The sequence below is a fragment of the Oncorhynchus masou genome, chromosome 8 (genome assembly GCF_036934945.1).
Source record: "Oncorhynchus masou masou isolate Uvic2021 chromosome 8, UVic_Omas_1.1, whole genome shotgun sequence".
In the NCBI taxonomy this organism is placed as follows: Eukaryota; Metazoa; Chordata; class Actinopteri; order Salmoniformes; family Salmonidae; genus Oncorhynchus; species Oncorhynchus masou.
In genome coordinates this window covers 29,207,668-29,223,851 of record NC_088219.1, presented here as the reverse complement: position 1 = coordinate 29,223,851, position 16,184 = coordinate 29,207,668, and the positions used below count along the sequence as shown (strand labels likewise).

The window sequence follows — 16,184 nt, the reverse complement described above, 5'->3', positions numbered from 1 at the left end:
CCCACTGTATGTCCAGGTAAAATGACTGTTCAATAACCAAACAGGGTACATACACAGCTATGCATAATGTAAAGTACTGTGAAACTGGGGATTTACTGTATTTTAGAGTAATGGAGATGGAAGCCAGGCAAACTGCACATACATTCATCTTTGTGGATGAACGTGGATTCAACCTGGCAAAAACACGCCGCGGGGGAAGAAATGTGATTGGACAGAGAGCAACCGTGGATGTCCCAGGCCAGAGAGGAGCTAACATCACAATGTGTGCAGCACTGGCCAATGATGGTTTGCTGTTACACAAACCACTCATTGGCCTCTACAATACAGAGAGGCTCATTTATTTTCTGGATGACCTACATAATTGACTTGTGCCAGCGGAAGAGAGAGGGGCAAGAATCTCCCCTACCTTTATCGTTGTGTGGGATAATGTGGCATTCCACCACTCTGCTGCAGTCACAGACTGGCTTGCTGCACATCCCAGGATATCAGTACTATTCCTGCCTCCATACTCCCCCTTCCTAAACCCCATAGAGGAGTGTTTCTCTGCGTGGAGGTGGAAGGTTTATGACCAACATCCACATGATGTCCTTACTGGATGCCATGAATGCGGGGTGTGGAGACACTTCTCCTGAAGACTGCCAGGGTTGGATTAGACATTCCAGAAGATACTTTCCAAGATGCATCAGAGACGAGATAAGACGTGACGTTGATGAGAACTTGTGGCCAAATGCAGGACGGAGAACTAGAACCCTCACAGTACTGTACAGTATGAGTGATTATACTATACATGTTGATGAGAACTAGAACCCTCACAGTACTGTACAGTATGAGTGATTATACTATACATGTTGATGAGAACTAGAACCCTCACAGTACTGTACAGTATGAGTGATTATACTATACATGTTGATGAGAACTAGAACCCTCACAGTACTGTACAGTATGAGTGATTATACTATACATGTTGATGAGAACTAGAACCCTCACAGTACTGTACAGTATGAGTGATTATACTATACATGTTGATGAGAACTAGAACCCTCACAGTACTGTACAGTATGAGTGATTATACTATACATGTTGATGATGTTTTTTTTGTAATTATTATTGCCGCCATGGAATTTCAGGAGTTTGTTTTTTGCTTCAACTTCTTATTTTTCACAGGTAAATTTCTATATGCAAAGATATAGAAAAAATAAAGGCTATTGAAGCAAATTGCTGTTTTTCTGATTCATTCTTGTTACATATACTTTAGTACCGTCAATAAAGTGAAAAGGTGTTATTCTTATTCTATAATGAAATGCTGATTTATGTGAAATCATTCAAACTTCAAAGAAAAGTCAATAATTTATGTAATGCTCCCTGTTAGTGTGTTTTATGTCAGTGTGTTATGAGTGACAATGTATGCTTTCTGAGTAAGAATTGTTGCCAGTGTTATGGTTGAACAAGTTTATTTTTAGACCCGTATGAAGTGTTTTGGTGCTTTGAGTGAGTTTTGGAGGTGAGATTAACTGTTTGGCCAGATGCATGTTGATAATGCAGACTCTGTGAAGAGTTTTGGAAAAGTGGCTTCGGTATTGACTGATGCTTGTAAGCAATTGAAAAAAAACGAATGAGTTTCTAGTGATGAATAACACAGATATTTTCCATCTGAGCATGTGTGCTGTGGCTCTGAGAGGCCTAGGGTAATTGGGAGGCTGAAGTAGACTTGTTGATTGCTTTATTTCCTGTGTGTGGCTGAAGGTGGCTCCACAGTTAACACCAACCATCTAGACACTGGTGTCTCTCCCTCTCCGGGTCACTGAGTTTCCCTCAGCTGTACTCTGTGTGTGTGTGTGTGTGTGTGTGTGTGTGTGTGTGTGTGTGTGTGTGTGTGTGTGTGTGTGTGTGTGTGTGTGTGTGTGTGTGTGTGTGTGTGTGTGTGTGTGTGTGTGTGTGTGTGTGTGTGTGTGTGTGTGTGTGTGTGTGTGTGTGTGTGTGTGTGTGTGTGTGTGTGTGTGTGTGTGTGTGTGTGTGTGTGTGTGTGTGTGTGTGTACACTCTCAGAAAAAAAGGGTACGGTTAGGGTACAGTGTTCCTTGGGGTACATAAAATAAAATATACTCTACACATAATTTACCTTCAGAGGTACTCTTATGATCTCACATGGTACTGTTATGTAGGCCGATCCAGAGATCACGTTAGTCATTTTATGTGTGGGAGTGAGTTTGAGCGATGTCAGATTTTTTTAAGCAGCGCACCTTTTGGTAACACTATACTTTAACGTTTCATGCATTCCAAAGCTCCCAAATAGAAACACACACAAGGGGGTTGATAGCAGATGTTTTCTTGTTTTCATTTTGTGGTGAAAGCTAAGAAGAATCAAGTTCTTGTCGTCTTCCCTTGCTAGCTAGTTGAGGGATATACTCCAAAGCAGGAAAAATTAGTTAGCCAGCTAACTTGCCTAAATATTCTGAAACAACTTTTTTATTCTTCAGCAAGATATGCTTGAAATGGGAATAGTCTCATTGACTCAACAACCAAAAACGCATATCAGTTTAGCTTTCTTCATGAACCTGAAAATCTGTAGTTTTTTTGTTTTGTTATCAAAGTTAGCTGGCTTACTCAATGTTACTTGTTGTTTATCAAAGTTAGCTGGCCTATTCAATGTTACTGATTCGTAGTATAGGCTACCCCTCTGGATAAACATAGCCTGCAAGCTAGCCTTTTAGCTTCCCACATCTCCATATGAAATAATCAGATTGATAATTAAATTATTTGCCCTGGCAAATATTCTTATACTTCCAAGTGTAACCTACAACATTATCCCAGTTTGATATGCTGCTTGAATGTATTCGCTCCCATATCAGCTAAAAATAGATTGCAATGATTTTTCCTGGCAGAGAAAAAAGCACATGGCTACAACTGTTTTTACTTTTTCAAAATAGCCTAGAATCATCACTTCTTTAACAAGATACCTTTTGGGAGATTCGAATAAGGCTACAATGTTGTTTGGTTTGTTGTTTGAACAGTTGCTGAGATTATATCTGGTTATCAATGCAAAATAGGATGATTTATTTGATGCAGTAGTTGAATGCCGACAGCGGCAGACTGGGACCAAAAGTCAGCCCTGGCATTTCTAATGTACCAACCAACTTTTTTCCTTGAGGCCCGCATACTGAACCATTTCTTTCCTTGAGGCCCGCATACTGAACCATTTCTTTCCTTGAGGCCCGCATACTGAACCATTTCTTTCCTTGAGGCCCGCATACCGAACCTTTTCTTTCCTTGATGCCCGCATACCGAACCATTTCTTTCCTTGAGGACTGCACACCGGACCATTTATTTCCTTGAGGCCCGCACACCGAACCATTTCTTACCTTGAGGCCCACACACCGAACCATTTCTTTCCTTGAGCCCGCATACCGAACCTTTTCTTTCCTTGAACCATTTCTTTCCTTGAGGCCTGCACACCGAACCATTTCTTTCCTTGAGGCCCACACCGAACCATTTCACAGGCCCGAACCATTTCTTTCCTTGAGGCCCGCACACCAAACCATTTCTTTCCTTGAGGCCCGCACACCAAACCATTTCTTTCCTTGAGGCCCGCACACCGAACCATTTCTCTCCTTGAGGCCCACACACTGAACCATTTCTTTCCTTGAGGCCCGCACACCAAACCGTTTCTTTCCTTGAGGCCCGCACCCTGAACCATTTCTTTCCTTGAGGCCCGCACACCGAACCATTTCTTTCCTTGAACCATTTCTTTCCTTGAGGCCCGCACACCGAACCATTTCTTTCCTTGAGGCCCGCACACCGAACCATTTCTTTCCTTGAGGCCCGCATACCAAACCATTTCTTTCCTTGAGGCCCGCACACCGAACCATTTCTTTCCTTGAGGCCCGCACACCGAACCATTTCTTTCCTTGAGAAGCCCGACACCAGACTATTATTTTCTTTGAGGCTCCATTATTAGCCAGATAATGATCCATTTGTGCAACAGAAAAAACAAGTTCGACAGGTCCACTGGGCTAAAAGTGGCCAATCCACTCCTGAATGCAAAGCTAAACCAAGACAGGGCAATCTTGAAGTTGTGATTTTTAAGTTGATTGGTGACAACAACATAATTGATATATGTGACTCATTTCAGGAAACTAGGCGTATGTCACACTTCACTAGTTCACAGGAGAGGCATTTGAACGTAAACATTTATTTATTGATCAAAATGCATATTTTGGCAGAAATACCTTCTGGAACATGTGAACATTCATGTGCCTTAACATCAGTATTCAAAACACTCTTCTTTAACCACGTCTCAGTAATGACCAACACATCTGGATTGGGGGTGTGAACCCACACTTTGAATTTATTCATTTTAGTTAAGAAGCTTGTTGTGTTAACATGCAGAAAACCCTGGCTTTTACTAGAGCAGAAATCAATGAAGCAGATAGTGTACCAGTCAGAATTGGGGCTAGCAACAGTAGATGGGCCAGTGTGTACATGCACATTTCCAGATATCATCAACAGTATTACAATCAAGGCACGGCATAGTACAGGGAGAGATCTACAGTGCTGATTTATGACATCTGAATGTGCATCAGATGGCAACAAGATCATATTATACTGCAATTTCATCAGGTAACATGAATACAAAGCCGGCAAGAGGTGGTTAGGGTTGTTGTCCTGTTGGAAGGTGAATGGTGCCAGGTTCCTCCAGACGTGACACTTGGCCATCAGGCCAAAGAGTTCAATCTTGGTTTCATCAGAGAATCTTGTTTCTCATGTTCTTTGGGTGCCTTTTGGCAAACTCCAAGCGGGCTGTCATGTGCCTTTTACTGAGGAGTGGCTTCCGTCAGGTCACTCTACCATAAAGGCCTGATTGGTGGAGTGCTGCAGAGAAGGTTGTACGAGTTCCACTCCTATCAGTTAAAAACATGCAGAAGCATCTCCAGTGGGCACGTGATCACCAGCACTGGACAATATATAGTATGTAGAGAATTTACAGATGGACTTTCCAAATAAAGTGTTACATTATTTTATACTTATCCCCCAGCCTCCCCACCCATTCTTCACTTGACTTGTCTCTGCTTTTGACTTTGCCCACATTAATCACTGTTATGACTACTGATAAGAGGCTTGTCTTCAGAGGGAGCATATGTTTAAAGTAATGGTTCAATTAATTATGATGTGTTATTGTCTCACCTAGCTATTTTAAGATTAATGCACTAATTGTAAGTCACTCTGGTTAAGAGTGTCTGCTGAATTACTTAAATGTCAAATGTAATGTTCATAAGTGGGATTAGTGTTGGCTTGAATGGTCCACTGAACATTAGCTCATTCTTTTTTTTTCATTACATGAAATGAAGGTCTCTGCTAAGTTATTAAGCTTAGTGTGTGTGTGTGTGTGTGTGTGTGTGTGTGTGTGTGTGTGTGTGTGTGTGTGTGTGTGTGTGTGTGTGTGTGTGTGTGTGTGTGTGTGTGTGTGTGTGTGTGTGTGTGTGTGTGTGTGTGTGTGTGTGAGAGACAGACTAAAGTGCTCTGACCTTCTCCCCATGTACACATTTTCTCAAAAAACCAAAGGCTCCCAGTGACATCCTTTACCAGTTTCCTGTATCCATGGTGATGGGGAGATTTGTCCAATCAACAGTCAGTATTGTGTTGTGGGGAAATGCAGTGTTTCCTGTTTTTCCCACCATCTTCTCCCCGTTGGTGTAGGGTGGATTTCTTTGTTTGTGACCAGGAAAGCTACAGAGAGTTCTTACAGAGCGTCACATATCTAGGATAATCAATTGCTTATTCATTTTTTCATTTAACTCTAAGATGTAAATATTGTGTTTTGTCTGTTCCTGGAGGCTGTTGCCATAGCGATAACCAAAATATACTTTTTTTTACTAGTTTCCTGTATCCATGGTGACGGGGAGTTTTGTCCAATCGACTGTTGGTATTGTATGGTGGGGAAATGCAGTGTTTCCTGCTTTTCAAAAGGGCTTCCTCCCATTGGTACAGAGTGGAATTCTTTGTTTGTGTCCTGGAAAGCTACAGTGTTCTTACGGTCTTATGGAGTATCTTTGGCCAGAACCTTAAAGAAGAAGTAAGTAACATTTTCCTGATTAACACTTTTTGGGGGTGAATCCAAGCTTTTAACACTGCACAGTTGACTCAGTTTGGCTGAATGTTAGATTTTTTATTTGAGTCTGTTGGTCAGTTGTATGCAATGTATACTTTTTAATTTTGACATTTGAAATTCTGTTTTTTTAACTTAACAATTGCTAAATCCTTCATCTTTGTGTTTTAAAGTTTGAGACAACATGAAGCCTTTTCAAGCAAACTGCTTTGATGCTCAGTGCTGCCTCCACCCGTCACTACCAACAGTCCTTGAGTAACAGACATTACACCACCCCTCTGGTGACTGAACCAGGGAACCATGCAGAGGCCACAGGTTACTGGTGGCACCCCACTACAGATCCCACCACAGCCTGTACCCAAGAACAGGCACCCCATCCTCCTGTACTCCATCCAACCCTTACTGAGGGAGACAGTTATCAGTAAGGAAGGCCACCCCCATCCCCAGCCTGACTCCCCCCAGAACTGTGGCACTCAAGGCGCAGGCCAGAGCTGCTGGAGCCTGGATGTGAGAGTGGCCGTGCTGCTGGTGATCGTGGCTGGAGCTCTGATACTGATCCTGCTCTACAGACTTCTCCAGCTGAGGCACAGACTGAGGCTGGCCCAGGCTCAACATGCCCTGGAGTACTACAGTTTCTACCACACCGCCACCTACACCCTCAAGGACCCCAGGCTGCCTCGGATACTGCCCACGAATGGAGATGCTATAGAGGTCACCCCTGTGGCCAACCCTGTGGCCCCTATTGTTGTCACCCCAGTACCACCTCCACCGGTTTCCCCACCACCCTCTCTTCCCCTCCCTCAGCCCCCCATCTTGTCTCTACCCTCTCGCCTACCTCCCCCTCCTCTACTGCCTCCACCCCTTCTCCCACTCTCTTCCTCACTCTCTCTCCCTCTGCCCCTGCCCATCATCCACACCACCCCACCCAGCCCTCACCAGTCCTGGGGCGCCAGCTCAGATGCAGAGGTGTACTCTCGGATCGGAGCGTTCAGACCATCCAGGCTGTCCAGCCTCAGCCACTCACAGGTCATCCTGTTTGAACATTCCTCTCTCTGACATCTTCTCTGGATATTCCACATTAAGAGCATTCAACTTTGTTGCTGCTTCTCTATCACTTCTGTGAGAATTCTATAACCTATTTTAATGTTCTGAATTTCAGATTTGCGTGTGGGTGTTCTCCCTTGTGATGAGTTCTTTGAGGATCATGAAAGGGATTCTGTTGAGTTCACTGTTTTATTATCCCCTCACTGTTGAGTGCATAGGCTTTGAAATGTCCTGTATCTGAATTGCAAATGTCCATTTTATGGTCCTATTAAAGTCACAAAGAATTTAAAATGGTTGCCCTGATAAAAGACATTTTTCCTAATCTAAAACCATGTTAATTATGTTGTTTGTCTTGAGACATATCCCATTTCTCCCACAATCACAATAACTGACCTCACTGTTTCCTTTGATTGGCGGTAGACATTTCCTCTGACGCTTTTCCATCACTGGGTCTCTCCCTATCTCACTCGCTCCCTATGTTTCCTCCCCCTCTCCATAATACTTACTGTACTCTCCCTCTCTCTCTCTCTCTCCTCGCAGTCTGAAGCCATGATTGTTTCATGAAATGTTTTATTTTATTGTAATTGTAAAAAAAAAAGTTTATATTTTAAAGCAGAACAGCTTAACAGTATATATTGCCAACATAATACATGTTTATGTCTGTTAAGTAATGTAAATAGATTAGATCTGTTCATCACCATCTATAGAGGATTTATGACCTTGTTGACAGACTTCTGCTCTTGGTTCTTACAAAGGTTTTTTGTAAGTTTTCACCATGCCTTAAGATTTATTCACCTTCAATTAATTAATAACATTTTAGTTCCCCAACTGGTCCTTCATGCATAGTTGATTCATGGGTTGTTATTTGTTTAATAAAGTAGAAGAGCAGGGTGAAACCTAAGACCTCATTTGATCCAATCCCGTGGGTGACTGTTTATCCCTGGCCATCTCTAACTTTGTTTGCAGGACTGTTATCTGACTTGTCTACTTGCTGAATGCATGTTAATACACTACACACATGGGCAGCGTCATAACCAGTCAATGGGTTCTGTGTGGAACGAGATTGATACTGTTATAGAATCTGGACATCGGGCACAGTCAACCACATACCAGATGAGTGAGAAGCGAGGCCTTTCTGAAAAGGGATTCAATTGTAAATGTCCTTGATCATTGTGTGGATCTCTGCTTCTGCACTGCATTAAATACATATCCAAATAATTCCATTCAGATAACTTTTTTCTAGTTATGGTTCTCCTTTTCACAGAGTTTCGATGAAAGTAGCTCAGGTTCAGTAAAGGTCAGGTGCTTTTATTGTAAAACTAGCCACCATGCTGTATATTTATCCTTTGCTGTCCAATGTATGACTTTCTGCCACCTAAACCCTTGAGTTAGGAATGCTGCATAATTGCTTCTGTCTCTGCTTGTCATTTTGTGAAAATGCGTGAAGAAATCGTGTTATTAATATTGCACCCAGAGCCTCAGTGTCCAAAAGAGTCCTCAAACCATGCAATTAGTATTGGTCAGTTTTTAACAACGTCCCTCTAGAGATTAAAACAACCACAAAATGAATAAAAGGAAGCGTAATATTTGGTTGTGCAAAACATGCTCCGTGATTGGAGTAAACTCAGTGGACCAAGCAATGTATTATGATGGTTTGTATGTATTATAAACAGACGGACAGCATACTATACGAGTATGCACAATTAATTATTATTAACCATTATTTTAACAGGTAAATTGACTGAGAACACATTCTCATTTACAGCAACAACCTGAAGAATAGTTACAGGGGAGAGGAGGGGGGATGAATGAGCCAATGTAAGCTGTGGATGATTAGGTGACTATGATGGTATGAGGGCCAGATTGGGAATTTAGCCAGGACACCAGGGTTAACACCCCTACTCTTACGATAAGTGCCATGGGATCTTTAATGACCACAGAGAGTCAGGACACCCATTTAACATCCCACCTAAAAGACAGCACCCTACACAGGACAATTTCCCCAATCACTGGCCTGGGGTATTGGGTATTTTTTTAGATCAGAGGAAAGGGAGCCTCCTACTGGCCTTTCATCACCACTTCCAGCAGCATCTGGTCTCCTATCTAGGGACCAAACAGGACCAACCCTGCTTAGCTTCAGAAGCAAGCTCATTTTATTCCATTTAATTAATGTATTTTACTTTCATGAGTAGCGTAACCAAACTTTTTTATAACTAACCCAAGATAGACCAGAGCCTGTCCTTTCCAATGGGAGCAAATTAATTCATCATAATTGGCAGAACAAGCCAGAAGGGCTTGAGCTAGTGAGATGCTATTGGTGCATTCTAGCATTTATTTGTGAAGTGCACGTGTGCAAAAACAATTCGCCCTTGCACTCTTTCTAAACTACTCAATTTTTAGAAACTTCGGCAAAGGGTAAAGTCTAAAAAAGACAGTACACTCTGTCACAGATTCTAGTTTTGGAAACAGAAAATGATTCAGAGATCAAATGTTTCATTGACAATAAAATGAACAGAATGTCGGCCAAAATCCATCTTGCTTCATCTTCTCCCACTGCCGTCCACTGGGCTTCCTCTCATCACCATAATGGGTAGTGAGTGGAAACGCCGAAGTATCCAGTGAAGTATCTGTCTCTATCTCAGAGGGTTGGTGGCACCTTAATTGGGGAGGACGGGCTTGTGTTAATGACTGTAGCGGAATCAATGGAATGGTACCAAATACATCAAACACATGGTTTCCAGGTGTTTAATGCCATTCCATTTGCTTAGTTCCAGCCATTATTATGAGCAAAGGGCATGCTTTGGTTCGGCTGGCGCCGAGCCTACCTCGTGTGCTTGCATACTCTAATAAAGTGTACCTGCATACTCCCTTAAAATACCTTCACTTGAAAATCAAGAAAAAGCAGCAATAGTATTGATTGTCCATCTTGAAATGCTGTAGCTAGTATACTGCCTCAAAATAGTCTGAATTAATCTAAAATAACTCATTAATGTTGACGTTTTTGCCAAGGAGATCTTAGTCGCATAAAATCTAACTAAGCAGCCTGGTCTCATAGAGTAGACGTAACATAGTAAAAGTCAATCCGGAACAGTCAAGCTAGTGCGATATTTTACATTTGGTAAGGTTATACAAGACAGAAGGTTACTTAAAACCTCTTAGTGATCCCTAAACCCCCACTCCCGCTTGAATCCCGGTAACGGGATTGATTTGACTACATCCAGTGAAATTGCAGCGAGCCAAATTCAAAAACAGAAATACTCATAATAATAATTCACAAAACATACAAGTGTTATACAACAAAATAAATCTTAACTTCTTGTTAATCCAGCCACTGTGTCAGATTTCAAAAAGGCTTTACGGCAAAAGCAGACCATGCGATTATCTGAGGACTGCACCCCGCATACAAACACATGAAAATCAGATTCAACCAGGCAGGTGCGCAACAAAAGTCAGAAATAGCAATATAATTAATGCCTTACCTTGAATATCTTCTTCTGTTGACACCAGAAACATCACAAATGGTCCCTTTGTTCGATAATGTCCTTCATTATGTCCCAGAAATGTCCATTTATTTGGCTCATTTGATTCAGAAATACACCGGTTTCATCTCACCCAACATGCCTACAGAGTATCTAATAATTTACCTGTAAACTTGGTCCAAACATTTCAAACAACGTTCCTAATCCAACCTAAGGTATCCTAAAACGTAAATAATTGATCAAATTTGAGACGGGATATACTGTGTTCAATACCGGATAAAAACAACGTGAAGCGCATTCCAGGGCAGGCACAACAAAAGACTTGAGTCCATCTGAGTGACACATGGAAAGAACAGGACTACTTCTTCATTTCTCAAAAGAAAAACATCAACCAAATTCTAAAGACTGTTGACTTCTAGTGGAAACCATAGGAACTGTAACCAGATTCCTATTAAAAAGGGTTTCCCATAGAAAACTAATGGAAAACACATTGACCTCCAAAATTGTTTTCCCTGGATGGATTGTGCTCAGGGTTTCGCCTGCCAAATCAGTTCTGTTATACTCACAGACATTATTCAAACAGTTTTAGAAACTGTAATAATAATATGCATATCCTAGCTTCTGGGCCTGAGTAGCAGGCAGCTTACTTTGGGCACCCTTTCATCCGGACGTGAAAATACTGCCCCCTAGCCCAAAGAGGTTTTGGACAAAAATTCAAGGTGGATGATTGGTCTGGGTATCTGGGCAGATGTAAAATGTAAATGTCTTTCAACCCAAAGGTTGTGTGTTCAAATCTCATCACAGAGAATTTTAGCTAATTAGCAACTTACTACTTTTTAGCTACTTTACAACTACAGCTAACCTTTCCCTTAGCCCTAACCGTAACCCTTTTAGCTAACCCTTCCGCTAAACCTAAACTTAACCCTTTAACCTAACTCCTAACCTTAACCCTGAACCCCTAATCCTAACCCCTAGCCTAGCTAACGTTAGCCAGCTATCTAACGTTAGCCAGCTATCTAACGTTAGCCAGCTATCTAACGTTAGCCACAACAAATTTGAATTTTTTACATATATGTTTTGCAAATTTGTAACATATTCTACATTTTACAAATTCGTAACATATCATACAAATTGTAATTTGTAACATACACAAAATGGAGGATGGACATCCAAAAATGTATACATGCCTTACAAAACGTAACATACACAATATATACAAAAGTATGTACACACTTTCAAATGAGTAGATTCGGCTATTTCAGCCACACATGTTACTGACAGCTGTATAAAATTGAGCGCACAGCCTTGCAATCTCCATAGGAACACATTGGCTGTAGAAATGCATTACTGAAGAGCTCAGTTACTTGTGTTTGAGAGTGTGAGTTGGAAGGAGACGTTACACACAAACTGTTTCGAACTGTTTCGGATGGGAAGCATGCGTACGCCTTAACTCTCAGGTCCTCAACGGTAGCACTATTAATAGTACAAATTCAATCAGAAACAGTGCTTGCTGCCTGCTCCTGGACCTTAGTCATCAGCTCAGGTATATGCTGTGACATCACCAGTGTTAGCTCTCTCTTGTTATCTTCTCTCCCTTTCCTTAAGGTACTGATCCCAGAACACAGACATGCACTTAAATCCCCTAAGAGATTTCACTCTGCACCTAAAGTTTTAAAAAATTACACTGATTTATTTGACAACCTGGGTTCCCATGGTGACAGGTTTTTTCTGGGCTTCAAGACACATAGTTAGGTCCGACATTATTTCCAGGCTTGACAAAGAGGAGCAAAAAATGCTGTATGAAATAGATAATACAAATACTGAGCTGCTACCCTTAAAAAAAAATAACTACTAGGCTGCAATGCCTTCAGAAGGTATTCACACCCCTTGACATTTTTCACATTTTCTTGTGTTACAAAGTGGGATTAAAATGGATTTAATTGTAAAAAAATTGTCAATGATCTACACAAAATACTCTGTAATGTCAAAGTGGAAGACATTTAAAAAAATATATACAAATATATCTTGATTAGGTAAGTATCAACCCCCAGAGTCAATACATGTTAGAATCACATTTGGCAGCACAGGAGGTTGGTGGAACCTTAATTGGGGAGAATGGGCTCCTAGTAAGGATGGGAGCGGAATCAGTGGAATGCTATTAAATACATCCAACACATGTTTTCCAAGTGTTTGACGCCATTCCTTTCGCTCCATTCCTACCATTATTATGAGTCGTTCTCCACTCAGCAGCCTCCACTGTTTGGCAGCGATTACAGCTGTGAGTGTCTCTAGGTAGGTCTCTGAGAGCTTTCCACACATGAATTGTGCCACATTTGCCCATTATTATTTTCAAAGTTCTTCAAACTCTGTCAAATTGATTGTTGATCATTGCTTGACAACCATTTTCAAGTCTTGCCATATATTTTGAAGCAGATTTAAGTCTAAACTGTAACTAGGCCACTCAGGAACATTCACTGTCTTCTTGGTAAGCAAGAAGCAATTGTGGTTTTGTCCCAGTCTCTTCTAACGTGTCATGTACAGCTTGTGAGGGTCACAGAGGGAAATAGCATTCTGGAGAGTCAGCTTTCAGGAAAAACATCAAAACTAAATAAAATAAAATAAAAAATATACAATAGGTGTAGACCTTACAGTGAAATGCTTACTTACAAGCCCTTAACCAACAATGCTTGAAGAATTTAATAAGAAATACGTGTTAAGAAAAAAATTGACCGGTTAGTCGAGGTAATTGATGTAATATGTCCATGTAGGTAAAATGACCATGAATAGATAATAAACAGAGAATGGATAAAAAAAAACAGAGAGTAGCAGCAGCGTAAAAGAGGGGTCTGGGTAGCCCTTTGATTAGCTGTTCAGGAGTCTTATGGCTTGGGGGTAGAAGCTGTTAAGAAGCCTTTTGGACCTAGACTTGGTGCTCCGGTACCACTTGCTGTGCGGTAGCAGAGAGACCAGTCTATGACTAGGGTGGCTGGAGTCTTTGACAATTTGGAGGACCTTCTTCTGACACCGCCTGGTAAAGAAGTCCTGGATGGTGGGAAGTTTGGCCCCAGTGATGTACTGGGCCGTACGCACTATCCTCAGTAGTGCCTTGCGGTCGGAGGCCAAGCAATTGCCATATCAGGTAGGGATGCTCTCGATGGTGCAGCTGTAGAATTTTTTGATGATCTGAGGACCATTCCAAATGTTTTCAGTCTCCTGAGGGGGAATAGGCTTTGTCGTACCCTCTTCACGACTGTCTTAGTGTGTTGTTGGTGATGTGGACATCAAGGAACTTGACGTTCTCAACCTGCTCCACTGCAGCCCCGTCGAGGAGAATGGGTGGAGTACTCGGTCCTCCTTTTCCTGTAGTCCACAATCATCTCCTTTGTCTTGATCACATACTCGGTCCATTCAACAGTTTCAGATGAAGATGTGTGAAAAAAAGGACTGGGGGCGGGAGGGCGAAATATACTTCTCTCATGTGCAAAGATACTCAAAAGGGGTGATGATATTAATTAACAATAATTTGATCCAAATGTACAAATTTTCTTAACAGATCCGCAAGGTAGATGGATGATTTTAAGTATGTTATTGTGTTATTGGACAATAAACAGATATGGCTCATTAATCTATACGGTCCAAATAATTATGATGCTTCTTTTAAAATATATATAATAATTTATCAAACCTACAACAAATACAAGACTTTATTATTATGGTGGGAGATTATAATATGGTTATAAATACCTCAATGGACCTTAAAGGAAATCACACAAACTATCACCCTCATGCACTTAAGGAAATCACAAAGGTCATGGATATATTGGAACTAGTGGATATATGGAAGCTTAAATATCCCGACCTAGCGAAATATAGATGGCGGAGGCTGAATCAAGCTAGTCGTCTTGACTATTTTCTTATGTCATTCTCGCTGGCACCTTAAGTTTAAAAAGTGTTGATAGGGGACAGAATGCGGTGGGCCATCAAATCATTAGCATATATATATATATTACTCTAACAGAATTTCCACATGTGCGAGGATATTGGACATTTTGTCAAACGCCTATTGGGTGATAACTTGTTTCTAACTAGGACAGAAGAATTTATAACGGACTTTTTCTGACATAGGTACAGCAAATACCCTTATTGTATGGGATACTTTTAAATGTGCCTTTAGAGGCCATGCAATTCAGTACTCATCTCTAAAACAAAATCAAAAGAGTCCACATTAAGAGTCCACATTAAGAGTGCACATTATCAAAGGACATGACAGGACTAATAGTACAGATAGATAGAAATAAAAACTGTACATACATGGTGGCGCTACAAAGTATTAACTTAAGGGGGCTGAATAATTTTGCACGCCCAATTTTTCAGTTTTTGATTTGTTAAAAAAGTTTGAAATATCCAATAAATGTCGTTCCACTTCACGATTGTGTCCCACTTGTTGTTGATTCTTCACAAAAAAATACAGTTTTATATCTTTATGTTTGAAGCCTGAAATGTGGCAAAAGGTTGCAAAGTTCAAGGGGGCCGAATACTTTCGCAAGGCACTGTACATGTTTCATGTGACATTTTGAATGACACCGATGTTTTGCTGTTGCTTGGAGTTATGGTCTCATTGTGCCTACCTAGACTCTTTTTCCTGTAACCACACATGTGAAGCTGCAAGAAAATCATATTTAAATATACGTATATGACAAAAAATACAGTTTTATATCTTTATATTTGAAGCCTGAAATGTGGCAAAAGGTCGCAAAGTTCAAGGGGGCCGAATACTTTCGCAAGGCACTGTACCTTAAGCATATGTTTTAATTTCAGTCTCCTCCATCCCCACTAACCAAAGATAATTTTATGGATTGTTTTTCTATTAATAATGTAAAATTATTAACGGCTGTACAGAAAGACTCATGTGAAGGCCAAATTACAGAGGAGGAACTTCTTGATGCAATTAAAGCATTAAAACCAGGAAATCTCCAGGGTTGGATGGCATACCAGTGGAGGTATACCAAACCTTTTTTGCTATACTCAGAGGAACGTTATTAGCATGTTTTAATCACTCCTACAAAAATGGTAGATTATCAGATACTCAACAAGAAGGTCTGATTTCATTATTACTGAAACAGTATTCAATAAAGATCCGGTCCATTTCAAAAATTGGAGGCTCCTTATACTTCAGTGTTGTCATGCAAAAATTCTAGCAAAATGCATAGCGCACAGAATTGAAAAGGTATTGTCGGATATTATTCATCCTAATCAGATCCTAATCAGGTTTTTCACATGGTCTAAACATTGGAGATAATATAAGATAAGAACTGGAAACAATAGAACACTAGGAAAAATCTGGGAAACCAGGCCTGGTATTCAAAGCTGACTTTGAAAAGGCTTTTGATAAAGTACGACTGGAATTTATATATAAATGCCTGGAATACTTCAGATTTGGAGAATCTCTTATAAAATGGGCTAAATAAATGTATACTAACCCAACGTGTAAAATAGTGAATATTGGCTACTTCTCAGAAAGTATTAAACTGTCAAGAGGAGTAAAACAAGGTTGTCCAC

General features: G+C 40.8%; 1 protein-coding gene across 1 annotated transcript; it reads left to right on the top strand.

Moving 5' to 3' along the window:
• Positions 1-5,700: 5,700 nt before the first annotated feature.
• Positions 5,701-8,356, top strand: LOC135544505 (uncharacterized). Its single transcript, XM_064972167.1, has 2 exons — positions 5,701-6,069; positions 6,276-8,356. The coding sequence occupies exon 2, from the start codon at positions 6,403-6,405 to the stop codon at positions 7,156-7,158; it is 756 nt and encodes a 251-aa protein (XP_064828239.1). The 5' UTR covers positions 5,701-6,069; positions 6,276-6,402; the 3' UTR covers positions 7,159-8,356.
• Positions 8,357-16,184: the final 7,828 nt, after the last annotated feature.